This window comes from Arvicola amphibius, chromosome 5 (genome assembly GCF_903992535.2).
Source record: "Arvicola amphibius chromosome 5, mArvAmp1.2, whole genome shotgun sequence".
In the NCBI taxonomy this organism is placed as follows: Eukaryota; Metazoa; Chordata; class Mammalia; order Rodentia; family Cricetidae; genus Arvicola; species Arvicola amphibius.
The window spans coordinates 36364454-36382083 of record NC_052051.1 but is presented as its reverse complement, the minus strand read 5'-3'; the positions used below and the strand labels follow the sequence as shown (position 1 = coordinate 36382083).

The 17630-nt window shown below is 37.5% G+C and overlaps 1 protein-coding gene across 7 annotated transcripts in view; it reads right to left on the bottom strand.

Annotated features, from left to right (window-relative positions):
* Tasp1 (taspase 1) overlaps positions 1 to 17630 on the bottom strand; it is a 219069-nt gene that overhangs the window by 168963 nt on the left and 32476 nt on the right. For all 7 annotated transcript variants that reach the window (XR_005285506.1, XM_038331557.1, XM_038331560.1 and 4 more), the window contains 2 exons: positions 4700 to 4820; positions 2663 to 2747 (listed from right to left, as the gene is read on the bottom strand). Coding sequence is in view for 6 of the 7 variants with exons in the window: in XM_038331557.1 (XP_038187485.1) it covers positions 2663 to 2747; positions 4700 to 4820 (206 nt within the window). In the remaining variant the exon portion in view is untranslated. The remainder of the gene's footprint in view (positions 1 to 2662; positions 2748 to 4699; positions 4821 to 17630) is intronic.

The following is a 17630-nucleotide window of genomic DNA, read 5'->3' as shown; positions in this document are numbered from 1 at the left end:
GAAGTATGTGTGGGGACCCACAGTTGTGAGCCTGTTCCACTTTGACTGGAAGTCAGAGAGTTAGAGCTTATTTTTGCTCTCTCAAAGTTGTTCACAACAGGTGTAGCCACAAACAAGCAATTCTGACCTGGGATGTAATTACTCAGTATTTTGGGTGTCGAGGTGAATCAGCTCCACCTGGACCAAAGGTTAGAGAATTCAAGTCTGTTCCTTATATCATGTTTATGAAGTCTGTTGTATCCCCTCTCTCCTTTTGAAGTATATAAGCAGGTGGAAAATAACTTCAGGTGGTTTCAGTATTCACTGAATGTCCTTCCTGAGGCTGTTCTGTGTTTCTGTCTCTGTTCCGTTTGCTTAATAATTCGAACCCTCACGGTCCTACATTGGAATGTATAAGTTTTGTCAAAGCTGATCTTCAACAGCATGTCGCTGGGGACAAGCTTTAAGGTCTCAAAAGGCTCAGGCCACTTCAAGTTAGCTCTCTCTGTTTTCCGGCTAATGGCTATGAGCTCTCAGCTACTGCTGCCATGCTTTCGTTCTGTCAAGACAGACTCTAGCCCTCTGGAACAACAAGCCCAGTTAAACTTTCTTCCACGAACTGCTTGGTCATGGTGTCTCTAATACAATGGTGTAACTAATACAATGCACATTTTTATAGAGCCTTAGAAAATACAGCTATGTAAATGTGTATATATTTATGTATAGATAGAAAATACAAATAACAATTGAATTCAATTCAGGACAATTGTTACTAAGCAAAGGAACACCACAGCTCAGCATAGGGCTATGGGGCAATGTGTAAGGTGAGGATCCACTAGAAAGGCCTTAGCTGGCTGAGCCTGATGGTTTGTTTATTACTGTACTCCCAGCAATCAACAGGATAAGGATCCCAAATTCAAGGCCAGTCTGGGCTTTATTGACAAGATTCAAAAAGAAGAAGGAAGAAGAAAAAGAAAGAAAACTAAAGTATAGATAGCCTCAAATTCTTTGGTGATATTTTATTCCCTAACTTAGGTGGTATCAACTAGTTCAGCATATTATTTTGCAGGCTTTTTGCTGTTGTTTTTGCTGGGCTTGGTGATGCAGACCTTTATCCTAGCAGACAGGGACCAAGAAATTTCTGTGAGTTCAAGGCCAGCTGGCCTATAAATCAATGTCCAGGCAAGCCAGAACTACACAGTGAGAACTTGTCTCAACAAATCAAAAAGAATGTAAATATAAGTTAACTTTCATTTTATTTTTAATTCTACAATGTAAAGATCTATTGCTATAAACTGAGAGAGAGCACCATGTGGGGACGGCTCCCATGACAGGTATCACTATACTAATAGAAGAAATGGCCTTCTCAAGCCCCTCTCACTCATTCTCCCTGTCTCACTCTGACTTCTCTCTTCCTCTCCTTACCTTTCCTCCCTCCTTCTCCTCTTTCCCTCTCTCTATCTTGCTCTCTTTTAACCTCTTCTTCCCATCTGTTTCTCCACAGACCCTTCTCCCTTTTCCCTCTTCCATATAGTTTCAATGACAGGACAAACAAGAAGGCAACTACTTGCAAGGCAAAAAGAAAGTCTACACCAAACCAAACAGGCTAGAACTATGAACGTGAACTTCTCAACCTCTACATTTATGAGAGTTTAAACTTTGTGGAAACATTCCCTCAAAGATACTGTGTTGTGGAATAAATTAGAATTAATGTCTCACTCCTTTTTCTACTTAGTAATAAGACTAGAAAGCAAATATTCTAATCACTGAGAAACATTTAGGCTGTTTACAGCTTTATACTTTGCCAAGAAAATTTTACACTGTACATTTTTAAGACTGATTTTTATTTTATATGTATGAGTGTTTTCCCTGCATGTATGCATGCATACAATCCGAGTACCTGGTACACACAGAGGTCAGAAGAATTTGTCAGGTTGCCTGCAACTGGAGTTATAGATGGGTGTAAAACACCATATGGTGCTCGGAACTGAACTGGGGTCCTCTTTAAGCAAGTGCTCTTAATCTCTTTCCAATCCAGTCTTTTTAACCTTTAAATTTGCACTGTGATTTTCTGACTAATGTGATGAACTTATTGCTCTATCATGATACAGACCAATTGCCCCAGCACTAGTTACTTAGTACATCTTTTCCCCATCACAGCGACCAAGACAACACCATCATCAAAGACTGAATCCCCTTAATTTGCAAATCTGTCATACTGATCTTTTTATGATTTTATCTCTTCTGAGTAAGAGGAATAAGGTAAAAGATAAGACATTGCTAATTATTAGTATTACTGGATAACAGTTGCATCATGGCTATTCACAATATGCAACATACATTTTTCTATGAATGTCCCAAAATTAATTACTTTCGACACTGTGCTCCAGTATTTTTAGGTTCTGAGTTTCAGAACAAAATAACCCTAACTGATCACTTGGTGACACAAAATCCTCTTGAGAATCAATGGCATACAAATCCAGAAATTAATTAAAACCTCCTTTGAGCCATGAGATTGTATTCCATCTGGAGCTTATCAACTGCAGTGTATGCCACCATTACAGAACAAAGTCACTCAGATGTGTGATCTCTGGTACAGAACCAACAGCATCATCCTCTGTGGATTAAAGCGGCCTTTAAACACTAACATCCCAAGACAGAAGTCAAGAGGAAGAGTGGTTACCAGGGAGGAATCCTGCCTGCAGAGAGCTTGCCCTTCTGCCCTTCACACAAGAGTCTGTTTGCAACTGAGACTGGATTCTTGATTCCTACAAAAAAAAAAATTTGACATAAAAAGAAATCAGAAATGTCTTCACACTTCTCCACTTAGTTTTGTGCTGTTTCAATAACTTTAAAATATCTTGGAAATTCTTTACAGACACCAAATGTACTAACACAAACTTAAAATGAACACAATAAAGACTTAAAATGTAGTCTACAAAAGCAGTTCTCAACTTGCGCGGGTCATGAACCCTTTGAGAACTAGACGATCCTTTCACAGGGGTAGCCTAAAACCATCTGCATATCAGATATTTAAATTACAATTCATTAACAGTAGCAAACTTATAAAGTAGCAACAAAAATAATTCTATGGTTGGAGGTCACCACAACAAGAAGAACAGTATTAAAGGGTTGCAGCATTAGAAAGGTTGAGAAACAATCTGGTCTTGGGAAACTCTGACCTGAGACTAAGAAGTACACATTTTAAAACACAATTAATAAAAACTCAGAGAGAGATATTGGGGTTCAACCTGAAGACCAGGAAAGCAAAGTAGCCAGCCACTGGCTCTTCTGCCTCAGTCCAAAATGGCAATCCTGCCTCCAGGAATCTCAGAATGAGAATGAGACTGAGGCTAAGAGCTGACTCCTCCCGTTTAAAATCCTCTCTAGTTCTGGGACTAAGGGTGTGCACCACTACTGCCTGGTTTCTATGGCAAACTAGTGTGGCTACTGGGATTAAAGGTGTGTGTCATTGTGGTTACTGGGATTAAAGGTGTGTGTCATTGTGGTTACTGGGATTAAAGTTCATTGCTGCCTGGTCTGTAAGGCTAGCCAATATGGCTGTTTTACTTTTCGGATCTTCAGGCAAGCTTTATTTATTAAAATACAAATGAAATGCCACTACAACATTTTAATTTTCAAACAGTGTTAATATGGTACTCATCTAATACATATTCAGGCAAGAACTGCACACTGGGCAGAAGAACAGCCAGAACCCTTTCCTGGGAGGAGGAGAGCCCACGCAGCAACGGTAAATACAAGTGTGCCTGTGTCCCATCCATCTACTCATCCACCCAAGAACATGAGACACTGAGCAGTGTGTGGAAAAGGTGAGCACACCTGTAACCCCAGCACGTGGGATACAGAGACAGGACGATGCCACACGTATAAGTGTAGTCAAAGATACAAAATAAGTATCAACCTTGCCTATGGAGTAAGACTTTGCCTCACAAAACACAAAAGCCATGACAGAATTAGAACTGGAAAAACAATTAACTTTACATCCTCTTTCATAAGGCATGTCCATTACCTGCATTCAACCTTCCCTTACCTCTTACACTTAGCCTTTCTTGTTATACTGTACCCACATGTACATTTATTTACATATATACATCTATTATTGGCTGGACCATCTCAGCTAGCTGCCTTGAAATTGTGCTGAACAATCTTTAGTCCAAAGCTGATCTTTGGGTGGTCTTTGTCAGCCTAGTGACATTACCACAATCTAGGTAGGATCATTGTTGTGGGGCCCTATCATCTTTTTGGAGACTTCAAAGGTCACTCTTAGAAATGATCATGGTTCATTACAGAAAACTTAAACATTTTAAACTCATATGCAGTAGATCTCAGAGAGGTTAAAGGGCCCCAATTTGTTAAGTACATCTGGAGTCCACAAACTTAATTCCTAGTCACCTGATTCAGACTCAGGCCCAAAAGCATGTATAGAAAGTTAGATGAAGCTTTTTTCTAGAATTATTATGCTATATAATCATTGACACTACAACAGAAAGTTGAATATATCTATGTGTGTGTGTATATATATTTAATGGAAAAATTGTTTATTCCTAAGATTTTATGATTTTTATTTAGTAAAGGAGGAATAATAATTGCTTCAGCATTCCTCCAAACAAAAATGATTAAAAATATGGGACTAAGTCTTCAGAAGGTAACAGACTCAATTTTTCAAATAATAGAGGACTATGTCATAATGCCCACATACCACTCAGTGCTCCAACTGCTCCAAAATTCAAGGATTTCCCATCCATTATGCTGGCGTCACACTCGATTTCTCCTAAGAGATTCAGATTAGATCCCATTCCTGCATTTGTAAATGGAGAATCCTGAAAAACAAACATAAATTTAAATACTATTAGTCCTAAAGAAGAATTAATGTCAATCCCTCATAAACTCTCTAAAAACTAGAAGGTAAGGGAACACTTTCTAAGACTCAAGCAATGTCAGTACTTCTCTGATGACAAAGGACAAAAATATTATGACCAAAATTAGAAAAAAATTAGAGACCAATAAACTTTATACTTTATAGATGCTAACATCAAAATCATCGAAGAAACAAAAGCAAACCAAATAAAGCAGAATATAAACAAGTGTTTATATCATGAACAAAAGGGATCTCAAGAAAACAAATCTGGTTTAATATCTGAAAAAAAGTCAATCAAAATACCACATGTTAATAAAATAGTCATGTCAGGAGACATAGGGAAAAGACATTTAACAAACTACTAACCCCTTTTATAAAAACAATAAAAAAAAACACTAAATAACCTAGAAACAGAAACCAACATCCTTGCCATGATAAAGGAAACCTTAAAAAAAAAGTCCAGCTAACATTGCAAAATGGGGAAAAGGGGAAATCCGGAATAATTTTCCCTGAAAATTATCAAAAATTATAAAAAGTTATCAAAACACAAGAGAAATATCCATTCTCACTACTTCTTATTCAACAAGATGCAAGATAATCACAGCAAGACAATTAGGCAAAGAAAACAAATAAAGAACTACTAAACTAGAAAGGATCAAGTATCTCTTTTTTAAAAAAGAGAGAGAAAAGTAAACATAATCTTTTTAGCATGAGCTACCTGTACAAAATAATAGGTTCTGTTAGGCCATGTAGCTTGAGCTACACGAGACCCTGTCCCCAAAGGATGAGAAAAATGTTAAAATAGGACCATAATGAAAATGAGTTTATGGAATCTGGAATGGTGACTCGTGCTTAAGAGCACTTGTTGCTCTTGCAAAAGTCCCAGGTTAGATGCCTAGCACCAACATGGTGGTTCACAATGACTCCTAACTCCTGTCATTGGAAAGGCGGGAGCCTCAACTGAGAAAATTCCTCCATAAGTTAGGGCTGTAGGCAAGCCTATACCTGTAGGCATTTTCTTAAATAGTAATTAATGGGGGAAAGCTCAGTGCCATTCCTAGGTCCTTGGAGAAAGCAGGATAACCAAGCCATAAGGACTAAGCCAGTTAGCTGTTCCTGTTTGAGTTCCTATCCTGATTTCCTTCAGTGACGAACAGTTGTAAGAGAGCAGAAGCCAAATAAACCCTTTCCACCCCACGTTGCTTTGGTCATAGTGCTTTATCACAGCAATAGTAACCCTGAGACAAACCTAACTAAGATAGTGTGCATCACCACAGTCATCCTACATCCTAATCTGTTACTAATCTGCCCCACAGAGCATAAGCCCCTTTATCCTTTCAAGGGTTTATTCCAGAGCTTAAACCAATGTTTCATCCACACATGGTAAAAACCTGTAAGATGACTAAATGGAAGCTAATTATAACTAGGTAAAATAGAATAATTATTATTGTGAACTCTCACCCCTTGAGCCAGCTAGATAATAATTCTTGCATGGCATTCTTACAGAGAAACTCAAAAAAAAAAAAAAAAAAAAAAACAAGACTTCAGATAGCAATATCTCTTTGAAAAAAGGGGCAGAAGAAGCGCCAAGCCAGGATCTATTCTCCTAACATGACAAGGAAGCTTTTCCTACAGTAAATCTGGCAGCTTCCAAGGCAAGGAGCTACAACACATACTTTTTCACTAAAAACCACAAGCTGCATTACCCACTTAGTATCCTTTGATAAAAGCAAAAAATAAAGACAGTTTGCAGTTACGGGGTATACCATACCTTGGGAGATTCATTATGTGACCTCTATTAACACCTCTTACAAATGCAAACAATTAAGTTTTCAAATATACAAAACAAAACTAGCATAATATAAAATCATTTTGTATAAAATGATGCTATCTGTCCAGTCTCTTTTATTCCTGTTAGACTATGTCAGATATCTACTGACAGATCACTAATACATTAGTGTTCACACTCAGTCTCAAGTGCAAATGCAACAAGCACATCCTAAGGTAAATGAGACATGGGAGAATATATAATTTTTATCCATACATAATTAAGTATTCCCTTGAAATTATTTAATCACTGCCTCCAATGACAAGCAAGTGATTGATCTTAATGTAGCAAGTGGGAAATAGTCTTAAAACAAACTTTCATGAATCTTTCTAAGTAAGAGTAATAGGGTATATAAATATAGCTCAGTGACATAAAACTTTCCTAGTATATACAAGACCCTGAATTTGATCCCCAGTATAGAAAAAAGTAATAAAAATGGATGCTTTTCCTTCACAGCTTTTTTCAAATTAAAATGAGAAAAATGCAGCTCCAGACTAGCCTGGGCTACATAGTGAGATCCCATCCCAAGGGAGGAGGGCAGGGGATGAACAAAAACTTTAAAAAATGAAGTATGCCTATCTTAGCCAAAACTATGCCAAGAATTATTACCTCTCTAGTATTTCCTTATTGGTTCATAATATCTGCAGGATGAAGAGTGGCGAATGAAACTAAGTTATGACAAAAACAATCAACACACACAATTCAAGGACATATTTAACAATCAATTAAGCTCAAATTTTCAAGAACTAAATGACTGAAGGTTTTCCCACTTAAATTCCTTTGTGTTAATATAGGTTAGCATTCACTCATTCAACAAATATTTATTGGCTGCCTATTGCCAGACCATTCTTTTGCTGTAAAAGGTCAGATATATTAAATGATTCAGACTCGTGGACCACACAATGCTTTAGCTACTCAACTGCCAGTGAGGGACAGAAGCAGCCAGAAAAAATACACAAAGAGTGAGCATGGCTGCGTCCCAAAGAAGTTGCAGTTTGTACCCTGAAATTTGAATTTCATGTAATTTTCTAATATCATGAAATATTAGTTTCCTTTTGATTTTGTTTCAATCATCTTAAAAACTAAAAACCATTAAAAGTTTACAGACCATCAAAAATAGGCAGAGAGCCCATTTGGCTTTTTGACCCATTTGCTAAATAGTGAGTAAATCTTAGGGCTTATAGGAATACACAAACAGAATACAGTCTTCCCGACGAGAAGCCTCAGTCTCAGCGACAGGAGGCGGATGCCTTCAGCAGCAGAGCACATGCTTATCACTGTCAAGGCCCTGGATTCCACACCCAGTACCAAAAAAAAAAAGGGAGAAGTTGGCAGGGCGGGAAGGGAAGGAAATAGATATCCTTTAGTATCTGAAGTGGGTAAGTTTCAGAAAACCCCACCACCAGACTGGGTTACACAGTGAACTGTCTCAAAAAAATCAAAAGTAATGTGAAGCATAATGGCCCACGCCTATAATCTTAGCACTTGTGAAGGTGAAGCAGAAAAAGCTCCATGAGTTCAAAGACAGCTTGGCTACATAACTAATATAATAAAGTTGTTACATTAAGGAATGACAAAAAAAACTACATGTTCAGTACAGATGCAAATCTCAGTTGGAATATTTTTGATCTGCATCTACAAAAATTGAGAAATCATGACTATGTAGACTTATGATAAATTAGATGCCATAACAGACAACAATAAATATAACACAAATCTAAAATAGAAGAAAGGTAACGGTAAGAAAGATAAACAGGGGAGTCAAGTAAGCCACAAAGCTGTCCATAGTTTAGTTTTTATTTTGTTTCTTCTGACATTATTTCAGACTTAAACCTATAGTATAATCCAATATCCAAGAGGCAACAAGATGGCTCAGTGGGTAAAGACACCTGCTATCACATCTGTCAACCTGAGTTCAATAAATAGATCTGCAGGTGGAAGAAGAGAACTGACCCCACAAGCAGCCTGCTGACCTGTAGATGCCATGGCACATGTGTGTTAATGCACATAATTTAAAAAAAAAGTAATTTAAATTTCAAGTAATCCAATAACCAAAATATATACAGTTCTTCTACAACCATGAAGGATCAGAAAATAAAAATTATAAATGGGCATAAAACATGAAGTGACATCAAAAAGTCTTTTCCCGAAGACATACAAATGACCTACAAACATGTAAAAATATGTTGGATATCATTTCTATTAGGGAAATAAAGAAACAATGATGAAGTACTGTAGTAGTAGTTTGAATGTAATTGGTCCCCATAAACTAATAGGGAGTGGCATTATTAGGAGGTGTGGTGATATAGATATAAATAAGTTGGATTGTTGTGAATCTTGGTTAATGATATTAAGATCAATCTTGTTATATGTATTTCTGATCTTGATTAAGGTATTGTGATTGTGTAGTTCTTTAAAAATGTAATGTATAATTAGGAAATATAGGTTGTTAATGGATAATCATCGATAATAGTAAAGCTTATAGTCATGTTAGTTAGATTTTCTAGATATATAGAGATATATTTTAGTTAGATAGGCATTCCTAATATCTTTCAAAGACTACAGAATATTCCACTTAAATGTTTTAATAACTTAAGGCTTTTCATGACAATGAGACATATCTGCTCCTGGCAGCACTAGCTACTTCAAGAGGAAAATGGGCATCAAAGAGGCTCCTTATGGAGTTTGATAGCCATTTGGGCAAGAAACAGCACTTGCCTGAACTGTTGCATAAAGTGGACACAAAGAACCCGCAGAGAGAGGACTGCTGAACTTGCCTAAATGTGAGATGATCTTTCGGGGTTCCTGATTCAAGAAAGAGTCTGCGAGACATTCTGCAGGACACAACAGATAGTGACTGAATTGCCTTCGAAATTTCCTGCTGCACAGAAATGTCTGCTGGATACTGATGGGCCTGTAGGCCGAAGATAGATGCCCCAACAATACAAAAGAACTTTGGGTGACTGTCCAGGCAGCGAGATGTCTCTGTGATTTCTAGAGTTTGGAAATAGCATATTTCTTATTTACTTAGGTAATATTGTGTCCTTCTGGAGTCTAGAAGAATAGATAGTTATAGTTGTTTTCCTTTGTTATGATAAAAGATAAAGTAGATATAAATATTGTAACTGTAATTTTTGCATGATAACTGTTTTGTTATATGTAATTTTACTATGTTAAAGTCGCCCCTATGTCAGCTGGAAGCAATCTTGGATGACGACGCCCCCCCTCCCAACAAAGTTTACCCTCAGATTTAGGGACACTAATTGGTGTCCCAAATATTGCTTATAAATGTTCTTTTACATTTAAAGGGGGAGATGATACAGATATGAATTTGCATTGGTATAGATTTTAAGGTCAATTTTGTTATATGTATATGTATTTCTGATCTTGATTAAGCTATTGTGATTGTAGTTCATTTTAAAAACTGTAATGTATAATTAGGAAATATAGGTTGTTAATGGATAATCATTGATAATAGTTAAGCTTGTAGTCATGTTATTAGATTTTCTAGATATGTAGAGATATATTTCAGTTAGATAGACATTCTTCATATCTTTCAAAGACTGCAGAATATGGCATTTAATGTTTTAATAACTTAGGGTTTTTCATGACAGTGAGACATGTCTGCTCCTGGCAGCACCAATCTACTTCAAGAGGAAGATGGGCATCGAAGAGGCTACTTATGGAGTTTGTTAGCCATTTGGGCAAGAAACTGCTCTTGGCTGGATTGTTCCATAAACTGGACACAAAGAACCCGCAGAGAGAGGACTGCTGAACTTGCCTAAAGGTGAGATGGTCTTTCGGGGTTCCTGATTCATGAAAGAGTCTGCGAGACGTTCTGCAGGACACAGCAGAAAGTGACTGAACTGTCTTTGGAATTTCCTGCTTCATGAAAAAGTCTGCTGGACACTATGGGCCTGAAGGCTGAAGATGGATGCCCCAACGGTACAGAGGAACTTTGGGTGACTGTCTAGGCAGCGAGTTGTCTCTGTCATTTCTAGAGTTTGAAAGTTACAAATGACTTGTTTACTTAGGTAATATTATATCCTTCTGGAGTCTTTGATGGAGTTGAAGAATAAATAGATAGTTATAGCTTTCCTTAGTTATGATAAAAGATAAAATAGATTTAAATATTGTAACTGTAATACTTGCTTGATAACTGTTTTGTTATATGTAATTTTGCTATGTTAAAGTTGAAGCCTTTCTTTTTTGTTTAAACAGAAAAAGGGGAAATGACGGAAGAGAGTTATCTGTCTATGTTTCTTTCATTGGTTAATTAATAAAGAAAACTGCCTTGGCCCTTTAAGAGACAGAAAATTAGGTAGGTGGAGTAAACAGAACAGAATTGTGGGAACAAGGAAGTAGAGTTGGAGAGACGCTTCAGGCAGTCGCAATAGCGAGTCTCCATGCTGCTCCTCTCCGAGATGGACGCAGGTTAAGATCTCTCCTGGTAAGCCACACCTCGTGGTGCTACCCAGATTACTAAATATGGGTTAAAGAAAGATGTAAAAATTAACCAATAAGAGGCTGAAACTATGGGCCAGGCAGTGTTTTTAAAAAATACAGTTTCCGTGTAATTATTTCGGGTGTAAAGCTAGCCGGCGGCTGGGTGGCGGAATGCAGCCCCACCGCTTCACACTACAGCTTTAGTGATATGGGCAGGGGAGGGTGGGAGAGACCATAATAACATGGATGCAAAGCAATTCTCACACACTGTTACTACAATGAAAAATGGTTCATTCTGTAGTTATGGAAAACAGCTTAATAGCTGCATAAAAAGTTCAATGTAGAATTAACACAAGACCCAGAAAGTCTATGTATAGGTAAATATACAAAGAAACTAAAATTAAGTTTTCAGTATTTGTGCAGGTGCTATTCAAAGCAAGGGTATTCCAATAGCCTAGAGGTGGGACAGCCCCTATTCATCAGTGAATGAGTGGATAAAAGTGCTGTGGTATGTACAACAATGCTGACTAGTCTGCAGAAAGAAGAATGGAGGACTGACAGATGCTGCAGTGTGGAAGTCTCAAAAGCGTTGGACTTAAGTGGGGGGGTGGGCACAAAAGGTATGATTTAAATTGTATGAATTATCCAGAAAAGATACATTCATAGAGAGAAACAACAGACTGTGAGTTATCATGTAATAGAAAACAAGCAAATAAAGAGTAACTGCCTAAGGGGTCTGAGGATTCTTTACAGAAATTTGGAACAAGATAGAAAATGGTACCTACAAAGCTCTGTCAACATACTGTTAATAGTTTTTCAAATTGCTATATGAACTTTCACCTCAATTAAACATACAAAAGGAGACACAGAAGTACATTTATTCGATGATTCTACATATGTCAAGCTTTGTAACTCACAAAATATTGTTACCCTAGTGTCATTGGGACCTTCTAGAGGGACAGATTGTTTCCTGGTCCAGGTACTATAGACACAGGGCTATATTCACTATGAAAAAATATCAGAGCTATTCATAAACAATAAACTTGGTTATTTTCTAGTATATACACTATACTAAATAAACAACTTTAAAACCACAATACAAATTTCTTAGAATAAAACAACTAAAGTTTTTAAAGACTGTTAAAATCATGGATCCAATCAGTCTGTCTGCTCAAAATAAAAGAATCATTAAGTGAAATTCTCCATTCTCCCACTCCAAAAAGCCTCATTTGGAACATATGAGTTAAATCTAAGGCTCTTTTATTTTTAATAAGCTACTACACATGACTCAGTCATAGAGAAACTCATTTCAATGACTCCCTAAGCTGCTTAACTTAAGCCCATTTTGATAAAGTTTGTAGTCTATCAACATTAGCACATAGCAAATAAATAGCAAAAAGCTAAACAAGTATGAAACACCGTAAAGGTTACCACTGTGGTAGCAGGATTCACCCTACATTAGAGAAAGCTGTGAATCAGAGCAAAGAGTAAAATGGGAATGACGAGGGTAGGTAAACATAAAGTTTCCTAAGCAACCATAGTTAGTGTATTACATTAAATACTAACTTTTTTTTTTTTTTTTTTTTTTTTTTTTTTTTTTGAGACAGGGTTTCTCTGTAGCTTTGGAGCCTGTCCTGGAGCAAGCAATCTCTTGTAGACCAGGAGGGTCTTGAACTCACAGATATCCACTTGCTCTACCTCCCGTGTGCCACCACGCCTGGCTTTTGTTTAATTTTGTTTTGTTTTCAGTAACAGAAAACAAACAGAAAAGATATGATAAATGGTGGCGGAAGCTTCTTTGGAGGAGGTTAGCAAAACAAAGATGGAAATGAAGGCAATGTATTTGGACTTACAGTATTTTTTCACCAAAAATATTTCAGTGCAATATTTACTCCAGGGACTCGAAGGGAATAAAGAATTTGGTTCACGCTTATCTAGAGCACCAAATACTTTGATCAGTTTTACCTGTAGCTCAAAACCCTACAGTGAGATACACTTGGTTAATGGTTCAAACTGCTGCAGTTGGTGTTTTTGAAAAGCTGTTAGTTTGATTTGGAATTCATTTCAAAAGTAATAAGCTACTGATAGAAATTCTATTTTTTTTAATTTTTTCTTTAAAAAGTTTTTTTCATTTTACTTACCAACAACAGTTCACCCTTCCTCCCCTCCACCTGCTTCCCCCTCCACCTTCCCTCACCTCACCTTCCCCCCACCCAACCCCCTATTCACTCCTCAGAATGGTCTCCCATGGGAAATCTACAAAGTCTGGCATATCAAGCAGAGGCAGGACCAAGCCCCTCTTCCTTGTATGATGGATGAGCAAGGTATTCCTCCATAGGGAATGGGCTCCAAACAGCCAGTTCATGCACTGGGGATAAATCCTGGTCACACTGCCAGTGGTTCCACAGACTGCCCAAACCACACAAGTGGCACCCACATTCAGAGGGCCTAATTCGGTTCTATGCAGGTTCCCCAGCTGTCAGCCCAAGGTCAATGAGCTCCCACTAGCTCAGGTCAGCTGTCTCTGTGGGTTCCCCCATCATATAAACCCTCCTTCCTCTCAGCTGGACTCCGGAAGCTCTGCTCAGTGCTTAGCTGTGAATCTCTGCATCTGCTTCCATCAATTACTGGATGAAGGTTCTATGGTGACAATTAGGGTGGTTATCAATCTGATTACAGGAGAAGGCCAGGTCAGACACCCTCTCTACTATCACTAATAGTCTTAGCTGTGGTCATCCTTATGGATTCCTGGGAGTTTCCCCAGCACCAGATTTCTCCCTAACCCTATAATGTCTTCCTCTATCAAGATATCTCTTTCCTTGCTCTCCCTCTCTGACCCTACCACAACTCAACCAACCATTCCCTCATGTTCTCCTGCCACACCCGTCCCTTTCATCCACCCATACTCATTCCCCCACCCTCACCCCCACCCCCATCACACTCCCAATTTACTCAGGAGATCTTATCTATTTCCCCTTCCAAGGGGCATCCATCTGAAAATCAATATAGTGGTATCTCAGAAAATAAGGAATCAATCTACCTCAAGACCCAATAATACTACTCTTGGACATATACCCAAAGGATGCACACTCATACCACAAGGACATTTGTTCAAGTATGTTAATAGCAGTAGTAGTGATAGCCAGAACATGGAAACAACCTAGATGCCCCTCAACTGAAGAATGGATAAAGAAAATGTAGTACATTTACACAATGGAGTATTATTCAGTGGTTAAAAAAAAATGACATCTTGAAATTTACAGGCAAATGGATGGATCTAGGAGAAAAAACATCATCATCCAGACCCAGAAAAACACAATATGTACTCATTCATAAGTGGATCTTAGATGTAAAGAAAAGAATAACCAGGCTACAATACACAACCCCTAAGAAGCTAGGTAACAAGGAAGACACTAAGACAAATTCTTTTCACAACAATTTTTGGCCTCTAAGACCATCAAACTACTGCCAAACTATCAATTCATTTTCTTGGCCTTTATAGCAAGGTTAATTTGACGTTTCAATCCAAGATTATCTTCAGCTACACCCTAAACTAAAGTAGTGTTAGTCACACTCAGAACCTCAAGGGCCAGCTGGCATTCAGTTCTGGACACTGTAGCTCTGAAAAAGACACACTCCATTTGGCAAGATCTATTTTCTTTTTAAACAGAAATTATAAATCCATGTTTTATATGATTCTCTTAATATTTAAATGTTTACAACAAATTTCACATTTTTAAAGATTTATTTAATGTGTATGAATGCTTTGCCTGTATGTATGTAAGTGTGCCGTGTGCACAATGCCATAGAGGCCAGAAGGAGACAACAGATCCCCTTGATCTGTGCTTTGGGCTGTCATGATGGTAACTGGAACCCAAAATAGGTCTTCTGCAAGAGCAGTAAGTGATCTTAACCCTGAGCCACCTCTCTGTCTCCCTCGAGTATACAGGTCCATCCATACACATTTGTGTGTTTTCTTCTTTTTAACTTTCAACATTTTATAAAGGTTTGGGTCCCATGCTTCTGCAGAAGTAGTATCTTAAGCTTTAAATAACTGAGGTCATTCTCTTAGAAGGCAGATCTTACAGGATTCTCTAGAAGTTATCAGAGAACACTATAAAAAAACTCTGAGTTTGGCCCCTCACAAATTTCTGTTTCTTGGTCCAACACACCATCCTCCTATCTGCCATTCCCCATGAAGTCTTGACAAGAACTCAGCCAATGAAGGTACCATACCACTGAACTTCCAAACACTTGAGTTCTATATTTTCTCTAAGAAGTTCAGTTTCTACTATTTCATTACAATGGGAAAGGGCTAATTCAATAATCAACTCAGATGTCTGTGCTGTGAGATAACCTCTGGATGTTGTGAATATGTATTACTCTCATTGGTTAATAATAAAGCTGACTGGCCTATAGCAATGCAGGATAAAGTTAGGCAGGATAATCAAAACTAATGACTTGGAAGATGAAGGACAGAGTTGAGGGAGATGACAACTAGCCGCCCAAAAAACAAGATGCCAGAGGACTGGTAAAGCCACTGGCTGGTTAGCAATACATAGATTAATAAAAATAGGTTAATTTAAATATAAGAGTTAGTTAGCAATAAGCCTGAGTTATCAGCCAAGCATTTTGTAATTAATATATATGCCTCTGTGTATTTATTTGCAATCAGGCAGTCAGAATGGGTAATCTCCATTTACATGTCTGCTCATACTCCTATACTGAACATCAAAGTTAGTGGACCTGGGACTTGCCTTCCATCTTCTCTTCAGTTTGCCAATTTCCCTCTACATATTCTTTATGATAGATTTGATGGGTGTAAGTCTGCAAATTGTACTGTCCTTTGTTCAATTCTAAAGGAACAGTAAGTGAAAATACAACAAAACTTTTACTTTCAATAAGCTTTATTGAACTGTGTTATTCTTCCTTTCCATGGTAAATAACTGAGAAGGTAGGCAATGATAGAAATCTACATAGGAAAGTCACAAGAAGAATATGAACTTCCCAAAAATGTTAATACAAACTGAACCCAAATGCAAGATTTTCAGAACTAAAACTAATTAACGAGTGGGAATACAGTTCATATACTCACACACCTTGGGTTTAATCCCCAGTACCAAGACAAGGGGGGAAGAACAAGCCAAAAACACTGAAAAACTAAAGAATAATTAACTCCTATCTATTATCACAGGTCCAAGAGCAAACTGATTTACTGCGTGTGGTGGAAAGGTACCTAAGCTGTTCCTAGGACGCCTGTTCTTAGTCATTCAGGTTTTTAAGATATTCAGGAATATTCAGTTTTATATCAATATTTCTATCAAAAAACCTAGACAATTAAAAATAATGAAGACATACTTCACTAAGGTACATACAAAGTGTGTTTGAAACGTTAGCAAACAGTCACAATTTTAAAGAGTAGAAAGCTCAAATATTAATGGACTTTGATAAAGCACCAGAGTTAGCCAGAAAATATTTTCATTAGGCACAACTCAAGTCTTTTTCATTCATGAATACTAAACAACATGGCATACTTTAAAAGAAGAAAGTCGATTATGGGGAAGAGTTCCTAACGAAATCAGAAAACTTTCCGTCTTCATTCCGTAACTCCTAACGACAGAGCAGTCTTTCTTTTCTGGCAAGCTCCCTTTCCTCTCTTCCTCAGGACATGCTTGCAGATGCACTGGCTGCTTGACAGACATGCTAAGAGTTCTCGCTGTGGTTGATCAAAGCTGGAATGCATGAGGAAATTACTCAACTAGACAGCCCGGAATTGCATCCAGCCAAATAGTTAGAATGCTCTACTTAAACATGTGTTAAAGTAATATCTTAGACGTACTGATGTAAGTTGAGAGAACATTTGTCTGCATCACACTCTGTGAATGCTAAGGTTTAATATTAGCGACAGTTCATTTGCTAAAACTGTCTAACGGTACGAAAGACAACATACTTTGGCTAGGAACAACAGCATATGCACTAGAAAACTCTTACAACCCTATTATATGTAAGATCCTTTGAAAATGCCAGAAAAAATGTGATAAATGTTGATATTTGTTCACAAGAACATTTGCTAATCTGGCATAGTCTATTAAAAATACAATCATATTTTCGTTATTTAAAATATTTTAGTAAAAGCATTATACTTACCTCTTTATTATTAGTCTGCCTAATTTTCAAATAAACATAATATAATTATGCAGAAAAATGACATCATGGCAGTTTTTTCCACATTTTTAACTGAAAGCCACAGAGCTACAGTACAAGAGTTACTTGTCAAACACAACAGAAACCTTTAAACTAAAATACTGGCTTCGAGACTTGCACATCTGAAAGAGTTTTAAAGTGTTTTAGTTGGACTCATTACTACGTCCAAGAGGAAGTTAGCACACATAGTACCTGAAACTGTTCTTTCCACATGAGCTACAATAAAAAGACAAATGCAGCTATTTCCCCAACATTGCCAGACTTGGCAGTCACTTACACTTCCCTTCAACCTAA